A 24,090-nucleotide genomic window follows, 5' to 3' on the forward strand; every position below is an offset into this window, starting at 1 on the left:
CGGTCATGAAGTTTTATTATCATTGGGCAATCAATGGTTTCCATCCAGTTGGAATTTTTAAGATAATTACAAGTATTTACAGTTATTTAGACATACATGAGTATTGTTTTGCAGACTTTGCAATTCTGGTACATTATCCCCTTCTGCTTTAACCCTTTCCCACTCAGAAGCAAAGTAAAAATTGGCTATGTGCAAACAGCATAAAACCAGAACAGCCTGCAAGAAACTCGCAGTCTGTTCAGGGTTTTTGCTGTTTGCTGCTCATCAGTATTTAAGGGTTGGAAATGAAGCCTTTAAAACTTGAATTGAGTAAAACAGGTCTTTAATTAAATGTAACTTTTTAAGGGACTACAAATGCCTAAACATTTGTATCTAAGTGGTAAAGGGTTAATTGGATTGGACTGTAGGTCCATCCTTGCCAATCTGGATACTGTGAGAACTCTAAAAGTTTGATGATATTGGGTATGTAGGGCTTTATGGGGAATGTGCATGCTATTTCAGGATTTTCATTTGAATTAATAAGTGGTTGCTATGGTTTTGGAAATTATTCAAAGCTTTAATATGGATCATGCAAACTTAATTTCTACTGGAGCTGTGTTGATGAAACTTGAGCTGGGTTGAGGAAACTGTGTATTTAGATTTGTAGAGAGCCATATTTGGAAAATGCTTGTTTTGTCAGGCAGAAATGTTTTGCACTATTTTGTATTACAAAGCTCTTGTTGAATTTATTTCAGATTTTTAGAAGTATTACAAGCAGGCTGCATTCCAGTGTTGCTAAGCAACGAGTGGGAGCTTCCATTCTCAGAAGTGATTGACTGGAATAAAGCAGCAATATGGGCAGATGAGCGACTGCTTTTTCAGGTAATATTAAGATCATAATATCTATATGTGAGTATCAAAGTGTTTACATCATTTTTAAATACCTTTCGTAGAAGGTTTTTATAAATGTCAGTCACATTGGAGTTAATCTGCAATATCATCCAAGCATAGCACTTAGATGTCACATGATTAGAGGCTTAACTACTGTTATCCCTTTCCCACTCAGACGCATAGTGAAAATGGCTTTTGCAACCAGCATAAAACCAGAACAGCCTGTGCATAACTCGCAGTCTGCTCAGGTTTTATGCTGTTTGCTGCTCATCAGTATCTAAGGGTTCGAAATGAAGCCTTTAAAACTTGAATGTAGTAAGAAAGGTCTTTAATTAAATTTAACGAGTACATGCATTTTGTTTTTGATCGCCAAAGGAGCACCATGTATTGTTAATTATTTTTGATGAATGGAAATAATCTGTGTACAATAGCTAACAAGAAGTTCAAGCTAATCATGGCAAAACCTAGATAGATCCCTCTTTATTGACTAAGCCACAATTTAATTGTTTTTCCAGTTTGCAGTCAGTGCAAGCTTATTATTGTGACAGCTATGACTGCTATTTATAGCTGTCACAATAATAAGCTTGCACTGACTGCAACTGCATCATTTATTATAAAACTGTAAAATAACAACCAGCAAATGTTCTCCATGTAGAGGCAGCATCTTTCATTTAAGGCCTGTGTGATTAAGTCAAAGGTCACGTTAAAGTTAAATATTAATTTTGGCTTAATTTTGACTGCAACAAAATCACGTAATCTAAAAAAAAACTTACTACCAATGTGTGGTGTGTGGAGATGGCATGTTGCACAAGGACATTTGCCTTTAGCTAATAGGTCAAGGTCAAATTTAAAAGGTTAAAGGCCAAATTGTGGGATAAACATGTTGAGCAGATTTTTTCTGCTTCATTTATCATGTCTTTGGAAAATAACAAATGGAACTGTGTAGTTCACGATGATAGTATGTTGCCTAGATGTGCTCCTTTAAAGGTAAAGGTCACACTTAGAATGACTAATATGGCATAATGAAGCTTACATGATTATTTTGCAAAAACTAAACTTGTTCATTTTATGGAAATAATGTGTCCTGTAAAAACCTTTGTCATTGGCTCATAATGGTCAAGGCCATAATAAAAAGTAAATGCTCAAATATTGATATTATACAGCTTGTGAAGATGTTGACTGCATCGTTCATTGGACAATATTCAAATTTGCTACAAGTTTAAAACAGTTGGTACTGACACATTTCTTGCAAGGCATAGGAATCAAAATCTGAGTTTTACACTTAACAGTCATTGATTAAAGTATGGGCATGATGAAGCTTGTGCAGAATTTAAACAGAAATTACAGACTAGCATGCCTCCAAGGTTTATCCTGTTGAGTGGAGGTGTTGCACACAAATGTACCAATTTCAGAGGTCCAGAAAGAATGGCACTCTACGTGAATGACATTTTTGACGAAGGGCTCACTATGTTTGCCTAAAGTTATCACATTTTGTTAGGAAATACGTTGTCTATACCGCCGTTAACTAATTTTTATGCCCCCCTTCAAAGAAGAGGGCATAATGTTTTGCTGGATGTCGGTCGGTCTGTCTATTGAAATTGGGGTCACTAGGTCAAAGTTCAAGGTCACTGTTACAATAAGTTTGAAAATCATTTCCGATCAATAACTCATCAACGAATTGACAGATTTGCTTGATACTTCACATGTGCATAGGCCTTGGACAGTAGACGACCCCTATTGAAATTGGGTTCACTAGGTCAAAGGTCAAAGTCACTGTCACAATAAGTGTGAAACTCATTTCTGATCATAAACTTGTCAACCAATTTACCTATTGGCTTTGTACTTCACATGTGCATTGGCATTGGACAGTAGAAGGCCCCTACAGATATTGGGTTCACTAGGTCAAAGGTCAAGGTCACTGTCTCAATAGCGTGAAAATCGTTTCTGTTCAATAACTCGTCAACGCATTGACTGATTGGCTTGATACTTCGCATGTGCATTGGCCTTGGACAGTAGATGACATCTATTGAAATTGGGGTCACTAGCTCAAAGGTCAAGGTCACTGACACAATAAGTGTCTAATAGTTTTGGCTCAATAGCTCATCAACGAATTGACCAATTGGCTTGATACTTCACATGTGCATTGGCTTTGGACTGTAGATGACCTCTACATAAACTGGGGTCACTAGGTCAAAGGTCAAGGTCACTGTCTTAATTAGTGTCAAAATCGTTTCTGATCAATAACTAGTCAACTAATTGACCGATTGGCTTGATACTTCCCATGCCCATTGGCCTTGGAAAGTAGAAGACCCCTTTTAAATTTGGGTCACTAGGTCAAAGATCAAGGTCACTGTCGAATAAGTGTGAAAATCGTTTCCAATCAATAACTTGTCAACAAATTGACTGATTCACATGTGCATTTGCCATGGACAGTAGATGACCCCTATTGAAATTGGGGTCACTAGTTCAAAGCCCTGTAAGGGGGGGGGGGGCATATGTCTTGACCGCGTAAATCTTGTTGTTCTTTCTTTTGTTTTCGTTAAGTGGCAATAAGACTATTAAAGTTTATGGGATATTGGCAAATGCCCAAATAATGTGAAATATAATATACTATAAATTTAATTGAAACCATATGTTATATATTTTATTATACTACAAGTGTTTTTAACCGGATTTATTTCGAAGAAAAAAACTGAATATTAGATTGGCGAATGTTGGCGGGAGGGCTGGCTGGCGGGCGGGTGGAACAAGGTTGTCCGGGCCATAACTCTGTCGTTCATTGTCAGATTTTAAAATCATTTGGCATATTAGTTCACCATCATTAGACGGTGTTTCACGCGAAAGAATTACGTCGATATCTCCAAGGTCAAGGTCACAATTTGAGTTTGAAGGTCAAAAATTGCCATAAATGAGCTTGTCGGGCCATAACTTTGTCGTTCATTGTCAGATTTTAAAATCATTTGTCACATTTGTTCACCATCATTAGACGGTGTGTTGCGCGAAAGGATTATGTCGATATCTCCAAGGTCAAGGTCACAATTTGAGCTTGAAGGTCAAAAATGGCCATAAATGAGCTTGTCCAGGCCAGTACTTTGTGATTCATTGTGAGATTTTAAAATCATTTGGCACGTTTGTTCACCATCATTAGATGGTATGTCGCACGAAAGAATCACGTTGATATCTCCAAGGTCAAGGTCACAATTTTAGTTTGAAGGTCAAAAATGGCCATAAATGAGCTTGTCTGGGCCATTACTATGTCATTCATTATTACATTTTAAAATAATTTGGCACATTTGTTCACCATTATTGGATGGTGTGTCGCACGAAAGAATTACGTCAATATCTCCAAGGTCAAGGTCGCCACAACTATAAATAGATTGATTTTGAAACAACTATGTAACTATGAAAGGATGATTACTCAAGAATGCTTAGGCCTAGGATCATGAAACTTCATAGGTAGATTGATCGTGACTGGCAGATGACCCCTATTGATTTTCAGGTCACTAGGTCAAAGGTAAAGGTCACAGTGACTTGAAATAGTAAAATGGTTTCCGGATGATAACTCAAGAACGCTTAGGCCTGGGATCATGAAACTTCATAGGAACATTGATCATGACTGGCTGATGACCCCACTTGATTTTCAGGTCACTAGGTCAAAGGTCAAGGTCACAATGACTCAAAACAGTTAAATGGTTTCCGGATGATAACTCAAGAATGCTTACGTCTAGGATCATGAAACTTCATAGGAACTATGATCATGACTGGCAGATGACCCCTATTGATTTTCAGGTCACTAGGTCAAAGGTCAAGGTCACATTGACCCGAAACAGTAAAATGGTTTCCGGATGATAACTCAAGAATGCTTACGCCTAGGATCATGAAACTTCATAGGTACATTGATCATGACTGGCAGATGACCCGTATCAATTTTCTGGTCACTAGGTCAGAGGTCAAGGTCACAGTGACTCGAAACAGTAAAATGGTTTCCGGATGATAACTAAAGAATAATTAGGCCTAGGACCATGAAACTTCATAGGTACATTGATCATGACTGGCAGATGACCTCTATTGATTTTCAGGTCACTGGGTCAAAGGTCAAGGTCACAGTGACAAAATACATATTCACACAATGGATTCCACTACAACTGACAGCCCATATGGGGGGGGGGGCATGCATGTTTTACAAACAGCCCTTGTTTTCTAATTGAAATCAAGGTCAATTTTTCGCAAGGGGGTTAACAATACACATTTTGAATTGTCTCTTTTTATCAGACTTTTTTTTCAACTGAAAACCTGGTTTTGTGACAATTTTGTACCTTGTTGTATATTTTATTAGGTTTGTAACATGAGATATGTTTGCATTATTATTTTTGCTGACTGTGTTCAATTCCTCTGTGAATGGGCTAAATTATTTGACACAAAATTATGTCACCAAAGAAATAAGACTGATGGAAGGCTTGAATATCTACCTGCAATCTGCGAAATGAAAGATGAGATTTTCATTCATCAAATATTGCAATTTAGATACTTTAAGACAGATCATCACATTTACAATTTAGATATGGGCATATGATAGAGGCCAGATGCCACTATTAATTTTCACCTGAATTAAAATGTGCTTGGTGTGCCATCTTGAGAGGTTTTAGTATTTGCATAATATATCACTTAGTTATGTGGACAATGTTGGCAACTTAAGTTGTGTTTTTTTTATCCCCAAAATCTGCTCCTTGCTACATGTATGTGAGTTTATGTTGACAATAAATTAATTCTAATGCAGGGGCATGGGTTTGATTTTTAATACAAAAATAAACATTAGGGACTAAAAATGTACCTCATTTATTATAATGTTATCAATACACCATTAAAACAAAGACAGTGTGTTAAGTGTTAAACACATTAAAAGCATGAAAGTGTGGGTAAAAAGTTATTTTGTGTTTGTTAATGGATTAATTATAACCTGAATGGGCCACGGTTTGATTATACAAAACAAAAACTGTGGACTAGAATGTTTCATTCATAATATAATATTATCATCATGTTTATAAAATGAAATCAACATAATATGCAACTATTGTCTTTTGTTTTCTTTACTGTTGATTTTGTAAATGAATAATTTTTGCTCATGTATGTCTGTCACCAACATAACATGAAAATAATATCCCCATGGAAAGACCCTCCATAATGTTGTAGAAATTCAATAGGTCTAATAATTCTCCCCCTTGGTGCAAAAAGGTACCATGTAACATTGAAATTAGAAGGCACATGGTACCTTTTTGCACCAATTTGGCGAATGATGTATGTATGGTCCAAATGTAAACATTTGTAAAACATCATTATGTGGTTAATGAAAATAAAATGTTTAAAGTAATTCATAATATGGTTTTAGTTTTCTAATGAAACAGTTGTATGTCTATGTTTTGCTCTACATGCAATCCATCACTGTTAATTGCTACTTAAGCATTAGTTCTGTAAACTAGGTTTGTATGTATGAATGATCTGAGACTTACTTCTCAGTGTGTTTTTCCCCACCATTTTAGGAATGGGGCTGGGTCCCTTGATTGGGAAAAATGGCAGTGTTTTGACCAAAATCGGGAAAGAAAAGTTGTTGTTGTTTTGCTAATAAATGCTTCAAACTTGAGAATAAAAAGTGTTTTCAGTATTATATTGACTAAGGTGTAACTTGTAGAGCTGGATGGGAGATGAACTCAATATGATCCAAAAAATAATAAATATAAAAAATCTTCAATTGGGAATTTGTAGGTCCAATTTGAGAAAAATATATAGCTTTATCCCATGGGAATGGGGCAGAATACCAGCCCCGTTTTTGAAAAAAAAGCACTATTGCACCATACTTGAATACTTCGTCATTTGAACAATACTGTTAATGGTTCAGGCATAATATTGTGTGTGTGTGTTGAATTGTGCAAAAATTACCTAGTTTTCTAGCTTCTATCATGAACAGTTTTAGTTTTATTGCAAAAAGAATTTATGAGAAATTACTGAAAACTGCACTTCTGTTTTGTTTTTGATGTACTGAAAACAATGTCTGTCATCTAACAAAAACATAATTATTGGAAAGAGGAAAATAGAAATTGTTTCAACTTCAACTTTGTATAACATTGTGACAGTTTCAACTTGATGACAGAATTTTGAACACAAGTGCCAGCATTCACAAAAATATAATATACAAAAAACCAGTACATGAAGTTTGATAACGTTATGTTTAAACCATTGAATTGTAGATGCACATACCCATGTGGTTTTTCATTAATTCAATTAACATACTTGACAAGGCTAGACATGCAGTGTATGCATGGGACATTCTCAGATTACTACCAAGATATCTTTCCTAATTCTGCTGCTTTTGTGTTAAAGTGGTTGAAATGGCTTTTAAATATGGATAAACACTGCAGGTTAAATGACTTCATCATGGTGAGATATAAATCTGCAACTGTCATGGGAAATTGGGGTGTATAGGTGGAAGATGAAAAAAAATTGTCAATTGTCACGTATTCACATCTCGTAACATACTGTGTTCTCCGTTATATTCTGTAAATGCTGTATGATGTTTTCAGTGGGCTACGGCCCTCTTCAAGTGTGATGTTTTCAGTACTATGGCCCCCTTCGAGTGTGATGTTTTCAATAGGCTATGGCCCCCTTAGAGTGTGATGTTTTCAGTACTATGGCCCCCTTCAAATTTGATGTTTTCAGTAGGCTATGACCCCTTCGAGTGTGATGTTTTCAGTAGCATATGGCCCATTCAAGTGTGATGTTTTCAGTACTGGCTTTGGCCCCCTTTGAGTGTGATGTTTTCAGTAGGTTATGGCCCCCTTTAAGTGTGATGTTTTCAGTAGGCTATGGCCCCCTTCGAGTGTGATGTTTTCAGTAGGCTATAGCCCCCTTCAAGTGTGATGTTTTCAGTAGGCTATGGCCCCCTTCGATAGTGATGTTTTCAGTAGGCTATGGCCCCCTTTGAGTGTGATGTTTTCAGCAGGCTATGGCCCCCTTCAAGTGTGATGTTTTCAGTAGGCAATGGTCCCCTTCGTGTGTGATGTTTTCAGTAGCCTATGGCCCCCTTTGAGTGTGATGTTTTCAGTAGGCTATGGCCCCTTTTGAGTGTGATGTTTTCAGTTGGCTATGGCCCCCTTTAAGTGTGATGTTTTCAGTAGGTTATGGCCCCCTTCGAGTGTGATGTTTTCAGTAGCCTATGGCCCCTTTTTGAGTGTGATGTTTTCAGTAGGCTTTGGCCCCCTTCGAGTGTGATGTTTTCAGTAGGCTATGACCCCCTTTGAGTGTGATGCTTTCAGTGGGCTATGGTCCCCTTTGAGTGTGATATTTTCAGTAGGCTATGGCCCCCTTCAAGTGTGATGTTTTCAGAAGGCTATGGCCCCCTTTGAGTGTGATGTTTTCAGTAGGCTATGGCCCCTTTTGAGTGTGATGTTTCAGTAGACTATGGCCCCCTTCAAGTGTGATGGTTTTTAGTAGGCTATGGGCCCCTTCGAGTGTGATGTTTTCAGTAGGCTATGGCCCCCTTTGAGTGTGATGTTTTCAGTAGGCTATGGCCCCCTTTTAGTGTGATGTTTCAGTAGGCTTTGGCCCCCTCTGAGTGTGATGTTTTCAGTAGGCTATGGCTCCCTTTGAGTGTGATGTTTTCAGTAGGCTAAGCCCCTCTTTCAAGTGTGATATTTTCAGTAGGCTATGGCCCCTTTTTAATGTGATGTTTTAGTAGGCTATGGCCCCCTTTGAGTGTGATGTTTTCAGTAGGCTATGGCTCCTTTTGAGTGTGATGTTTTCAGTAGGCTAAGCCCCTCCTTCAAGTGTGATATTTTCAGTAGGCTGTCAGACATTTGTTATCACTTTGTCATAATTGTTGCCAGGAATCAAGAATCTGTTCAGACATCTTCTATGTGTTTCTTCAGTGATGAGACAGTGTACAATGTGTTGTGTCTGGCCTTATTCCAGAAAATGTATGTCAAAAATGCTGATTAAAAACTATACAGCAAGCTGTTCGGTGGCAGCAGTGGTATTGGAGGGGGATGTTATCAGTAAAATGTCAGCCATTTTTCATCACTTTGTCATAATGGTTACCAGGAAATAACAGGGATTCTTGACACGAAATTATGTTGTTTTTGCTTTTGTTAATGAATACTGCATCTGCTGTCAACACTTAATATACACAGGATTGTCTGTGGTTAGTCATCAGTGTCTGTATTGACATTCTTGTTTGTGTCAAGATAACCTCATCATTTAAAGAAGCAGCATTTGTTTCATGATTATCAATTTCACACATTGTACAGTCGTAATAGAACTATTTATAAGGAATACAATTATTTATTATACCCTTTCTCACTCAGAGGCAAAATGAACATTGATGCAACCAGTATTAAACCAGAACAGCCTGTGAGTAACTTGCGGGCTGTTCTGTTTGTATACTGTTTGCTGCTCATCAGTTTCTTAGAGTTGGAAATGAAGCCTTTAAAAAATTGAATTTGTTAACAACAGCAATTAACTTAAGTTGATTTTCACATTGACTACAAACTGGTCGAAGTGTGATTCTGAGCAGTAAAGGGATAAGCAGCACATGAGTGCAAGTTATTGCAGTAGACTGCAGTCTCAGAAATGGTAGCGGTAGGAGGAGTAGTTGCTGATTTAATACCAGTGGTAAAGCTCATAGAGAAATTTGTAGGTGTGATAATAGCAGTGCTGTGTGGCATCAGCAGCATCGTCAGCATCATAAGCAGCAGTAGTGGTAGCAGGGGGAGGGGTAGCATAAGTATTTGCTGGTTTAATACCAGTGGTAAAACTCATAGAGAAATGTGTAGCTGTAATAATAGCAGTACTGTGTGGCATCAGCAGCATCGTCAGCATCATAAGCAGCAGTAGTAGCAGTACCACAGGGAGCAGGAGCATCAAATTAGCAGGAATCATTGAAGCTATCAGATGTTTGAAGGACATAAGTAGCAGCTCTAGCAAAGAAATGATTGAATAATAGCATGTCGTACGGCACTTACGAATGCCAGGAAAATGCCATTTATAAAGAAATACTGTGTAACCATTTATTTTCGCCAGCACCAAATTTCGTCAATTTAAAAAAAAAGACGTTTTCCTAAGCACTTAAATTCGCCAATTCCTGACTTTGAAAAAAATAAAAATGCTTCAGTCAATAGCCGATTTGTTTGTCAAACATGTCCGAAATATATCGGGTTGCGATAAATCGTTGTGGGCAAAGAGGGAGGACACTTGAGAGTCACTTGCAGTAGGTGGTGCTGGTTTGTCACATGCCAATATACTAGTCGTTTTTTGATCAGTAATGGGCCCCCATTAGTGTATCATTATTATGATTAGCGGATTAGTGGAACCGAATAACCGTTAACAAGTGTTTGAAACAGTACAGCCTATTGCCAATTTGTCTTATTAATTCACTATAATGGCCAAACTGTTAACAACCTTACCTTTATTGGCGCAAATTAGAGAATAAGTGTTAGCAAACTATTTGGTCAGTTTTCAGTAAAGTTTCAAGAGTTTTGCATCGCAAATATTTGATCACTTTAAGTATAGTAATTTGTCTGACATGTCACTTTTAATAATGTCAATGAATATAGTAAATTTAACTTAATACAATAACTCGAATATAACACGGATGACGGGGTCCATGTCTCGATAAATGTGTTTAAACATTTCATAAATACAAACATACGCCATTTTTCAGAAGTGTAAAATTAACACTGCATTATGGGACAGCAGTTTCATAGGGCACAGTTCAGATTTAATTGTAACAACCAAGGGAGAGTGAGTTTAAATTAGATTGAATGCAATAGGATACAAAGCAATGTTTTATTGCATCATACTCAGTCATTCGAAAAATGTGCTTCCTGGGGATTTCCTGAAAATCGCGAGAAAATGAAAGTGAATTTCTGAAAAACAATTACCCTTATTATGTTTGGATCGAACTAATCATCATAAATGCTAATTTGTCTTTACCTGTAACGTTTTCAATTGCTACAAATAACAATGATTTTAAACATGTATCGTAAAATTTGTCAAAGTTGTGCATGATTAAAAAAGATCGATAGCCCATAAACGAAACACAAGCTATTTGCACACCTGTATTGTAGTTTAAAACTGCTAACAACCAAACTCAAATCAATATGTTCTGTATTAATTTGTAATCAATGCAGAGAATGTATATCAGTCAGGTGTTAATCTCACATCATCATCTTTAAATTTTGTGTATTGTCTTTGATCCGGATCCGCTGCATGGAGGCTGTATAATCTGCAACAACACTGAAACACACAATGCCTACAATGGGTAATAAAGTTGTTTACAATTAGCGCTAATCATTACTTTTCTATCTAAAAGAAGTCAACGTTGATAATACAGCTGTACTGCACTTGCGTGTTACAGCAATGTCACGTGTCAGTTAAGTACACTGTGTAATCTACACCCGTTTGTGTCAAAACAGGATTATCTTGATTACGAAACAGTCGGAGTATGTATGCGTGGATTACGTTGGATTTTAATGCCTTATGCCTTCAGTAATTCAGTCTTAATTTTGTTGAAATATGGGACATAATTGTTCGTTAGGATCTTAGATTCGTCAATCGGTCGACTGACGTAATACACGAAAATTAATGCCTGACAATTAATATTTATGGTTTCACAGTAGTTACATTATAAAAATATGCATTCCTAAAGAGTGCCAGCCTTTCATAAGTGGGATGTGTCATGACTGCAGAAAGGAAATCACGTCATAATACTTTACTGAGAAACAACAGGGAGGGGAAGAGACATTCAAATATGTGTCTTATGTTATGAAGATTGATGTCACAAACAGGGAAGGGCTACATTAATGTGTGCCTGCGACCCCTGTGGTGTGAAAGTGACATGTTTGACAAATGGATGCCAACTTATGTTAGGAGGAGTGGTGTGTGAGGGTGTACATAATGTTATTTGCTTATAATGTTTTGATGTCTGAATGTTGTACTGCACTAAAATAGTATATTAACATGTATTTATGTTAATCAGGAACTTTGTCAGACTTATGGGTGGCAAGAGCATTTCCAGCTTCAATCAGTCTTAACAGATCAGTTTCACCATAGATTGTGATTAAGACAATTTTTCTGCTAGAATTTTAGGTAGCACTGTCCAGTTTAGATCTGGAGCATGCTCATGGGTTCAGCTCAACAGATGCCCTGCACTCTTGATATGCATGTGTTGACAATTAAAATGGTATTAAGAGATGTGTACCTCTGAGATGTAAGTCTCCATGTTCATTAAAGTACACCTTTGTTTAACCCAAGGGGGTGAATTGAAGCAAAACTTGAAATTATCAGACAGGATCCTCTTAATACGTGCAGGCATTAGAGAAGAGTGTTTTAAGTACATTTAGATGGTTCTGATAGTTGTTGGATGTTTAATTAGAAAAGCTCTTGTTTGATTTATTTAGCTTGTAAACATAGGAGAAAATGGTTGGTAGAGATTAGCGGAACAAACACTTAATTATTTTAGGGTGAGGGATAATTGTATAGATCATCAGGGCAAGAAATGGGTTCTAAATTGATTTTGTTAGTAGATTCCAGTATTCATAAAATGATTAAGGTATCGTCATACTTGCTGGCAATTCTGATTAAGATGTTTTCCTTATGTCTTTCAGGGTTTAAAACCTATAGAAAGGAAAAATAAATTATGCTGTAATGTCTTGATTGCCTGTTTCTATAACTTAATATTTGATCTTAAAGGATCTTCATGTATTACAAGTACCAAGGCTATTAGAGGAGGCATAGATTACTGAAATAATACAAAACATCATAAAACAGTATTACTAAATGTGGTAAAGATTAATTTGCTGAAATAGCATGAACATTTAGAGAATTTGAAATCTAAAAAAATATATTTACATAAATACATGTACTATGTTTATCAAGTATATACAGGATTTACATTCAAGCAGGGCTTTTTTTCCTTATTAGAAAGGGTCTTGTTAAGGCCCCTTCCCCAAAGAAAAAGGCCCCTTCCCCAAAGAGAATTTCTGTAAAATGATGTAGTTTCCCCCAAATATCCAACTTCACTAACTTTTGGAAATCTTTTCACCTTTTGCAATTTTTATGCCCCAAAAGGTGGGCATATACTGATCGCATTCCTGTCTGTCTGTCAGTCTGTCCGTCACACTTTTGTGTTTAGGTTTTGAAGAATGCTCATAACTTGTATGTCGCATCAGTTGTAATCTTCATATTTGGTATGCATGTGTATATGGACAAGGCCTTTTCATACGCTCACAAATTTTGATCCCTTTGACCTTGACCTTGAACTTAGGGTCGGGGTTTAGGTTTCGAAATCTGCGGTTAGGGGTTTAGAAAAAGCGTTTTTCGGGGGCATATGTCTTTCTATGGAGACAGCTCTTGTTTTCACTTTTCTCAGTTTTGTCAATATTTTTCCCCAAATTAAGAAAAAAAAGCCCTGGTACAATACACACTGATATATAATTTCAGCGCTTCCATAGATTTTGAGCGTAATATAATAAGTTCATGCATTAGATACTGGATGAGATTATAAGGTCCTTGTTGTGTAAATTGGAATCTACAGATTCATTTGGGCCCTGCTCTGTGAAAAGGGGGTTTAATGCATGTGTGTAATTTGTTGTCCCAGATTAGCCTGTGCAGTCTGCACAGGCTAATCAGGGACGACACTTTCAGCATAAACTTTTTTTTTTTTGCTAAGAAGAGACTTTCTTGAAACAAAAAATATCATAAAAGCAGAAAAAGTCATCCCTGTTAGCCAGTGTGCAGACTGGAATGAAACTTAACGCACATGCATTAAACCCCCTTTTCACAGAGCACTGCAGCCCATATATATTCAAGGGAAATGGAAACTGACATTCTATATAAAGGCCATATTTAAAAATATGTAAAAACAATGATTTTTTATGGAATGGCACTAATTTTCGTAAAAAAACACAACAACTTCACTGACACAATGTGCATAATAGTTTTAGCAGAATTCAAAAATATTCCTATGTCTGAAAACCTGTGAAGTTTGATATACCCAGGAAAAGTTAAAAGTTTATAATGATTGTCAAGCGTGCTAATACTTGAGTACTGGCAGATATGTAAATCGCATTGCAGTGACAAGTCTAAAATTTATGGAGATTGAAGAATACTCATGGCTCCATTGAGGTGGTCAGGATCAGTTTGAATTCAAACATCATATGTGTTTTTGAGCTTCAGTCTAAGTTTCATTTTATATCTTCTGCAAATTGATAAAGAAACACAAAACACGACATGTTAAACAATCTAGACAAGAAGGTCAAAAAGAAGAGTAGGACGAATGATATTACATGAATTAGCGCCAGCAGCAGCAGCAACAGCAGTAGAAGTAGCTGCAACATCAGCAGCATCAGCAAATACATAAAACAATACAACAATACAATAGGCATATCTTGTTTAGGCAAAAATAAGTTGTTGTTTTTTCCTTCATCAAATGGAGATGAAAATGATTGAGAACTCAAAAAAAAACAACCCAAAACAAGTTATGGGTTTGTGCAAAACATACCAGCGGGTTGGGTTAGTTTAAACAAAGAACTTTTGTTTTACAGCTTTCATGAAAACAATGGCGCTTTACATGAAATCAATTGCACGGTGCTAAGGATTCTGATACACCCTTGCAGATATAGGAAGATAATTGTTAATTTGCTGATACCAGGCTTATTTATGCCTCATTAAAATTCAATCCTGAGCAATTCTGCTGTGCTTGGAATACTTGCCAGAGGTGGATGTAATTAGCTGGAAAATGTGCATCATTTTTGTTGCGCTATGTAATTGCCATAGCAAATAGCTAGTCTTGGGATACAGTTTTTGCTTATTATTTGTGTCTATAATTAATATATTTCCAGCTTCTCCTTTAAATATTATTATGATATTAAGCGTATTTTTTTCCGATATATAAAGGTTATTATATGAAGTTAGGCAGCTGGCTTTGGAATAGTTCCCAAGTTTTGAGCTTACCTTGTTAAGAAAAATAAATATTTTAGTTTCTTTTAAGTGATTGGAGAGTGGATATAAAAAGTTAATGCACTTTCATGCACACTCAACTGTTTTGAGTTGTTACCTTTTGTTGTTTTCTTTTTACTTGATGGTTACTAAAAGTAACAATAAAAATAATTGGATGAGTGCAGAGGTCATAATTTACAATTTTGTATTTAATATTATCAAATGGCAAAATTTATGCAACTTATAACAAGGTATATATCATCCAACAAAACCACAAGACATCTTGATTTCTGCTTACTGTAAACGTATAGAAATTCGTCGGTATGAAATTTCGTGGTTTAATGAAAAACAACTAATTCGTTGACACCTAATTTCGTGGATTTCAAATTTTCGGGAAAGACTGACCGTCATAATAATTAAACTTTTATTAAAACAACCAGAGTAATAACAAAGCATAATCTGCTAATCTGTGTTGACAGCAAGACTTGAGGTTAATGTGCACTGAAGCATGAAAGTGTTGCCGATAATTCTCAGCGCAATCGGTCCCCTAGTAGAAACACTTGAGTAATAAGGACCCCAAAATACATGTGTGAAAACCGTTATGTCTCTTTTAAATTTAATTTGCGCATATTGACATATATGATAAATCTGCAAACTGTTAATTTTACTATGTCACGTAAATTTTTTTGTTTTTCTTCACAATTGGTAATGCTATTTATTATATTTATTTACCATGAATAAAAAAATGTACATCGTTAATGATGAATAAAAAAAAAAGAAAAACTGATATAGTGTAATGTGACCTACTGAATTAAAAATGTATAAATAACCGTCGGTACTTGAATTCGTGGTTCAGTGGACCAACGAAATCCACGAAAAATTCGTACCACACGAAATTTAATGGTTTTACAGTATTTCTCCTAAATTCCAATCAAGGGAGAAGTGACTCAACTAGGTAAACTAGGTAAACTAGGTAAAATTGTACCCTAGGTTAACCCCTGAAGGAATGTTCAATTCTGAACAGATAATGGCACTGGGGGCATTTGTGTTTATTGTCCCCTACCAGTTTCACTGGAGGGGACTTATGGTTTGCGCTCTGTGTGTTCGTCAGTCCGTCCATCTGACACACTTTTCTGGATCCTGCGATAACTTTAAAAGTTCTTAATATTTTTTCATGAAACTTGCAACATGGATAGATGGCAATATGGACATTATGCACAACATTTCATTTTGTTCCTACGTCAAAAATTGTGGTTGCTATGGCAACCAAAAAACAAACAAAAAAATCTGAAAATGCTGGAATTTCTGACAATGGTGGAGCCGGTAGGGGACCATATTGCTTGACAATAGCCTTGTTAAATCTTTTTTGAATGAAAGTTGATTGAATTACTTAAATAATGACTAGAAAAGATATGCTTAATTTCATGACAATCAAATGGAATTCAATATCAATGAAGCAGACAAAGATAATGTTGCAAACCAAGCTACATATAACTGTTCAAAGCATGATGAGATAATTTGCATGACAGTGGTTAATTAGATTTGAGGTCTTAGTTTATACAAATATGAAGTCAGAAACATTAAAAGGAGCTTCAGCTTTGAATTCATCGAATATCAATTTCAGTCAAAATGTTGATATAATTGAAATTCTGACCTCTGGTAGACTTTCTTATGAAACACTCCGGTGCCATCAATACTGTGAATCAAGCACCGGAATTTCCATTTCCGTTGATTTCTTTAGTTCTAGGATATTTCTTGCTAATGTTTCTATGAGAAAGATGTTGTTTTTGGTGCCTGCTTTATTTCTAGCCTACACATGTTGTGAGAGAAATAAGCAGAGTGATTCTGAGTGAAATAAGTGTAATAAACATGTTTATTAGGTGTAGAATAGGTCCAGTGTTTTATTTACTGAAACAAAAGTGTAGAGTTTTTTCGCCAATTTGTGGCATGTGTTTAGTCAAAATGCTTGAGAGTCGGAACTAAATGTTTTGTGTTTTTTTTAAGCAGACCCAATAACTTTGTGTCCTGCTCAGTAATATATATTGAAAATTACCTTGTAATCTCTTAACAGGCTTCATAAATTGTCCAATATTTATGAAGCTTGGTCAGTAAAATTGTCACAATGAAATCACAGCCACATTCAAAACTGGATCATGTTAGGTTGAAAACAAGGTAACTTGGTCAAATTAAAGAAAAGGCTTGTGAATACCCAAGAGGCAACATCTATATCCCAATCTTTATCAAACTTGGTCAGAACATTTGTCCCAATGGCATCTCAGCCATGATCAAAACTGGGTTATGTGTGTTCAAAAATGGGGTTAATAGGATATTAATTAAAGAAAACAGTTGCAAACTTCTAGAAGCCACATTTATTCCTCATTGTCATCTGTAAGAATTGGGAAAACATTTCTTTCAATTTTATTGCTCTGCTTTTTAGATAATTTAAATATAGTGAAAATGAAATCAAACTAAATCGTTATTTTTAATTAATTTATAAATGATCCAAATCTCAATATAGAAACGAAAAACAAATCTTACTGTCGATCAGGTAAGTGGAATTTACTAACAACTTTTTTAAAATGCCTGATTTAAGAAACATTCATTGCTGTACTAACATGGTGGTCCTTGAGAAAAGCATAGTTTTGGATTCATTCTGGTCTGAAGATGTTTTACAAATATGGAGTTTTTGTGGGTATTTGAAATATTTAAATTACTGTTATTCACAATTATAAGGCAATTATATTGTAGCATTAACTATTTGAATAAAAGCACTAGTCCCACAAATACAAATACTAGTTATTAATCAGCTGATCCTTTTATAATTGATACATAAAGTATAAATAAAAAACTTGCAAACAATTAGTCATAACATATCTTATAACTGGTTAACCTGAATTTACTCGGTATTGTTTTTGCTCACCTGAGCACAACGTGCTCATGGTGAGCTTTTGTGATCACATTTTATCCATCGTGCGCCATGCGCCGTCAACATTTACCTTGTGAACACTCTAGAGGCCACATTTATTGTCCGATCTTCATGAAACTTGGTCAGAACATTTGTCTCATTGATACCTCGACTATGTCCGAAAGTGGGTCATGCTGGGTCAAAAACTAGGTCACTAGGTAAAAAAAAAAAGAAAAACCTTGTGAACACTGTAGAAGTCACATTTGATGCCCAATCTTCATGTAACTTTGTCAAAATGTTTGTCTTAATGATATGTTGGTCGAGTTCAAAAATGGTTTCAGTCCATTGAAAAACATGGCCGCCAGGGGGCGGGGCAGACGTATTCCTTATATGGCTATAGAGAAACCTTGTGAACACTCTAGAAGTCACAATATTTGCCCAATCATCATGAAACTTGGTCAAAACATTGGTTTTATTGATATCTCGGACGAGTTCGAAAATGGTCCAGATCGGTGAAAAAACATGGCCGCCAGGGGGCGGGGCAGTTTTCTCTATATGTATATAGTGAAAACATGTGAACACTCTAGAAGTCACATTTTTGGTCAAATCTTCTTATGCTTATATAGTAAAAAAATTTGTGAACACTCTAAAAGTCACATTTTTGGCCTAATCATCATGAAATTTTGTCTAAACATCGATTTTATAGATATCTCGAACGAATTTGAAAATGGTCATGATCAGTGAAAAAACATGGCCGCCAGGGGGTGGGGCACTTTTTTAATTATGTATGTAGTAAAAACATGTGAACAGTCTAGAATACACCTTTTTTGCCCAATCTTCATGAAATATGGTCAGAGCATTTTTTTCCTGGATATGACGGTTGAGTTCGCCAATGGTTCGAATCGGTAAAAGACATGGTCGCCAGGAGGGAGGGTCTTTTTCCTTATATTTATATAGTAAAAAAAGCTTGTGAACAGTCTCTAGAAGTCACATTTTTTGTCCAATCATCATGAAACTTGGTCAAAATATTGGTTTTATTTATATCTTGGTTGAGTTTGAAAATAGTCATGATCAGTGAAAAAACATGGCCCCAAGGGGTGGGGCAGTTTTCTCTATATGTATATAAGAAAACATGTGAACAGTCTAGAATATACATTTTTTGCCCAATCTTCATGACATTTGGTCAGAAGATTTTTTCCTGGATACAACGGTTGAGGTAAAAAATGGATTTGATCCATCTAGTAACATGACCACCAGGGGGGTCATTTTCCTTAAATTTATACACTAAAAAAGCTTGTGAACACTCTCAAAGTCACATTTTTTGGCCAATTATCATGAAACTTGGTCAAAACATTGGTTTTATAAGCTCTACTGGCCGAAGGCCTGAAGAGCTTATGTCATGGCGTGGTTTCGTCGTCCGTCCGTCCGTGCGTGAGTTAGACTTTTTCTTGTTTACGCGATAAAGTCCACAGTTTTCATCCGATTCTTTTCAAACTTGTACAGTATCTTTATATTTATGAGGACTCGAACCCTATTGAAAATGGGTTACATCAGAGTAAAATGTCTAGAATTATCTCTCCTTGAATTAAAAAAAAAAGTTAAATAAGGCTTGTTTACGCAAGAAAGTCCACAGTTTTCATCCAATCATTTCCCAACTTGCACAGTGTCTTTATCTGAATGATGAGTCAAACCCTATTGAAAATGGGCAATTTCGGAGTTATAAGTCCAGAATTATCTCCCCTTGAATTTGAGAAAAAATGAAAATCTTTAACATTTTGCCATAACTTTTGCAATATTGAAGATAGCAACTTCATATTTGGCATGCATGTGTATCTCATGGAGCTGCACATTTTGAGTGGTGAAATGTCAAGGTCAAGGTCATCCTTCAAGGTCAAAGGTCAAAAAAACAAATCCAAGGGAAGTAATAAGCTTTAAAGGGAGATAATTATCTGTCCCTGCCAAATGATTTTTTTTTAAATAAATCAAAGCGGCACACTTGGGAACATAGTGTTTCTGACAAACACATATCTTGTTAAGTATTGAATTTGGTCCAGTTTGGTCTGAGCAGATAGCTAGTTAAGTTCATCTATGTTTGTTTTATAAATTTGCTCAATAAATCATCATAAGAAGTCACAAGACTTAAGTGGATTGTGTAGCAAACTGGTGGATTGTATAAGAGAAAACATCGCAATTTACTGCAGTGTGAGTGTGTGATTACCAAAGTGTAATTTGATCGAAAATTGTTTCACAAATCCTACTCTTTGATACTCTGGGAAGTTACAAAAATTATTCGAAGGTATAAAGGGTTTAATGAGTCTAAAAGAAATTGTTTTCTCCTTAGGAGAACCAAATTGTTGAGCAAAAGTAGCTTAAATTGCTTGTTTTTTACCCTTGAAGCAGTCAATTTGCCTTGATTCTACCAAATGAATTGTTTATGAATATCATAATTATGTGTTCTCATAGAGTTACTTGCAGGTTTTATGATCGCTAAATGACAGACTTCAAAGAGCTGAACAATGATAAAATACAGAATATAATCTTAACAAATTAGCTTGTGGTTTGCAAAAAAGAAATCGCTTTTATGTTAAGAGCAATTCATATGCAGATTTGAAGATTTAAAACAGATGTCTTACTGTTGGTAGAAATTGTCATTTGTCCCATGAAAGACAAACTGACTTATTAGTCTTTATATTACATATACTGATAAAACCCTTTGGCTTTCAGTGGTTATTATTTCTTTATTTTGTCTATTAGTCTGGTGTTGCTGACAATACAAGCTTCTTACAAAATATCTTGGTTAGAAATAATGATAAACATGCATGTAGCTTTTTGGGGCTGTGAACTTCAAAGTTTTTCAAATATACCATTTTACTTTGATGATCTGATGCTTATCTTATTGTGACAATGTTTTTGTTTTGCTTCGATCATTTGATGACTCAATTTTGATCAGTCAAACTGATCAACCCCAATTTGTTATTAAAATTCTTAATTGGTATTGATCATCCAATTATCAACAAAAATTCTAGCATGTTGTGTTTGACTTAAACCAAATAGCCAGATCCATTAAATAGCCTTACATTAGAACCTCAAGAGAAGGAAATCTGGGATCCATGCATGTGTGTGAAGTGTCATGTCAGATTAGCCTATGCAGTCCACCCAGGCTGCATGATCAGAGATGACACTTTCCACCTTGGCCGGGTTTTTGTTTAAAAGAGACTTTTAAAAAAAAATCCATCAAAAGGTTTGTTCCTGGGACGACACATTACGCACATGCATTTTACCCTGTTTTACCGGAGGCTCAATGTGACTTTTCAGGTAGTTTAGAAGGTTGTTTTGTTTGTTTTCAGGTGCCTTCTATTGTTCGCTCCATATCACACACGCAGCTCCTGGCCTTACGACAGCAGACTCAGTTTCTATGGGATACCTACTTCTCATCTGTAGAGAAAATAGTCCTCTCCACCTTAGAGGTACTATTGTTTGATCATTTTATTTGTGTTAAATAATCTACTCCGCATCTCGGACACGGAGCAGGAGACCAACTAGTACGTCTGGAACATGACTACAACACTTGTTGGTCCACCAGAGCCTTAACTGAGGACCGTCAAATGACGAAAGCTGGCTTGGTTTGGACACGTCCTCAGGCATGACTCTCTGTGCAAGAATATTCTCAAGGACATTCAAGAGGGAGGTTGACGTTGAGGCCGTCAGAAGAAAATCGACAATGTTAAAGAGTATACAACCCTTAACCATTGATGAATTACTCTCAGCAGCAAACAAAAGAACTGACTGTAGGAGGGTTTCTGTATCCTTGTCCCTCATTTCCCCCAAATGTCGAAACATATCAAGGGATTGATGATGATGATGATGATCATGATGAGGATGAGGATGAGGATGATGATGAAACAAACAACAACATCAATTTAGCTGAAGCTCAAGTTTGGAAAATCATTTTCCTTTAAGAATGAGTAGTTTTACAACAACAATTTTGGTCTTTGTTTTAACTTTTAAGAAAATAAAGCCTATCCCGTTTGAATAATTAATATATTCATAATTTGAACTTTTTTTAGATTATCAAGGATAGAGTGAGTCGTCACTTGTCCCGTGACCTTGTGATGTGGAACACACAGCCAGGGGCGACCTGGCTGCTGCCAGAATACAACGACTCTCTGGCCTCCTTCCCGTTCTTCTATCCACAACTCGGCAACGCTGTGGGTGAGCGCTTCACGGCCGTAATCTACGCAACGACACCCGTGACCTTGACCTCCTCCCCGCTGTTCAAACTCATCAGAATGATTGCAAAGTCTGCTTATATTCACAAGGTGAGGAACTGATAACTGAACAGATGACTATGTGTTATTGGTGGGAAGACATTTTTATGTGCGACCACTCAGGGAAAACAGGGCCTTATTAATGTGAGACAAGTGTCAACCCAGTTTAGCCAGTACAGTCTGCACACGCCGACACTTTTCGCCTATACTGGATTTTACTTTAAAAAAAATTATACTTCCTTTAACACTTTTCCACTTTTAAAAGACTTCATTCGCAACCCTTACATTCTGATGAGCAGCAAACAGCATAAAACTTGAACAGACTGCGAGTTACTGGTTTTATGCTGTTTGCACATAGCCATTTTCACTTTGCTTCTGAGTGGGAGAGGGTTTAAAGAAAAATACTATAAAAGCGGAAAAGCAGTCTGCATAGGCTTATCTCAGACTACATGTTATACACATGCATTAAGCCCCATTTTCCTATAGCAAGGCTCATTTGTATAGATAAAGGACTGTGCAATTGACAGTAGATAATTATGCAAAAAAAATCTATGTGATTCATGTTTCATATTATTTAAGAAAATTGTTGCTAAATTATGTTGGAAAATGTATAAATCAGGATTGCTTATGACAATAGAAAAATTAAAACTGTGATACTCTTCAGAGATAAACTCACTCTGTTCAAGTGAAAACAAGAAAATATCAGAATATTGCTCTACAATCATTTTCCATTTTCATGACGCATAATTGCATAATTTGCAACAATAAAATAATACATCTTTTTTGTGAAAGGAGCCATTTTCACTTGTTCTTTTAAGCCATTATCTGAAGTGTTACTGCTCTGTAAAGTTTCATGTCGAGAGGAATGTGGATGCCTTTCCAATCTTATGTGTTCCTGAACAATAAGAGTCGTGTTCTGAGAAAACTATGCATAATTCATGTGCGTAAAATGTCGTCCCAGATTAGCCTGTGCAGTCCGCACAGGTAATCAGGGACGACACTTTCCACCTAAATTGGATTTTTGCTAAGAAGAGACTTCATTTAAACGTAAAATGTCTTAAAAGCCGAAAGTGACCCTGATTAGCCTGTGCGGACTGCACAGGCTATTCTAAGATGACACTTAACGCACATGCATTAAACCCCCTTTTTCACAGAGCACGGCTCATATAATCTCTACTTCACTGAGGGTCTCAGAATAAATGAGCCTCTACTTCACTGAGGGTCTCAGAATAAATGAGCCTCTACTTCACTGAGGGTCTCAGAATAAATAAGCCTCTACTTCACTGAGGGTCTCAGAATAAATGAGCCTCTACTTCACTGAGGGTCTCAGAATAAATGAGCCTCTACTTCACTGAGGGTCTCATAATAAATGAGCCTCTACTTCACTGAGGGTCTCAGAATAAATGAGCCTCTACTTCACTGAGGGTCTCAGAATAAATGAGCCTCTACTTCACTGAGGGTCTCAGAATAAATGAGCCTCTACTTCACTGAGGGTCTCAGAATAAATGAGCCTCTACTTCACTGAGGGTCTCATAATAAATGAGCCTCTACTTCACTGAGGGTCTCAGAATAAATGAGCCTCTACTTCACTGAGGGTCTCAGAATAAATGAGCCTTTACTTCACTGAGGGTCTCAGAATAAATGAGCCTCGTTCTGGGAAAACTGTGAATGAAGTTTCATCCTAGATAAATAGTTTGTACCATACCCACAGGCTTATCCGAGAGAGGACACTTTTCAATTGTATGGTATATTTTTGTTTAAAGGAAGTCTCATCTGGGAGAAAATCCACTTTAGGTGGAAAGTGTCGTCCCTGATTAGACTGTGCAGTGAACTCACGCTTGTCTGGGACGACACTTTATGTGCATGCGTAAAGTGAAATTTTCCAGAACGCAGATAAATTAATGATCATTCACACACTTAGTAAAAGGACATAGAAAGTCAGCTTACTGTTCAAAATTGCCCAGACTTAAGGCTTTTTTTCCTTCTATAGCAAGGGCCTTATATAGGCCTCTTCACCCAAGAGAAAGACCCCTTTCTCTAAGAGAATTTCTTTAAAATGAT

The 24,090-nt window shown here is 36.4% G+C and overlaps 1 protein-coding gene across 1 annotated transcript in view; it reads left to right on the forward strand.

The window, feature by feature from the left end:
• Positions 1–24,090, forward strand: part of LOC127857791 (exostosin-1-like) — a 112,333-nt gene that overhangs the window by 65,569 nt on the left and 22,674 nt on the right. The window contains exons 3-5 of the mRNA XM_052394457.1: positions 735–861; positions 21,109–21,228; positions 21,829–22,080. Coding sequence (XP_052250417.1) covers positions 735–861; positions 21,109–21,228; positions 21,829–22,080 — 499 coding nt within the window. The remainder of the gene's footprint in view (positions 1–734; positions 862–21,108; positions 21,229–21,828; positions 22,081–24,090) is intronic.

This window comes from Dreissena polymorpha, chromosome 14 (genome assembly GCF_020536995.1).
Source record: "Dreissena polymorpha isolate Duluth1 chromosome 14, UMN_Dpol_1.0, whole genome shotgun sequence".
NCBI classification, from domain to species: domain Eukaryota; kingdom Metazoa; phylum Mollusca; class Bivalvia; order Myida; family Dreissenidae; genus Dreissena; species Dreissena polymorpha.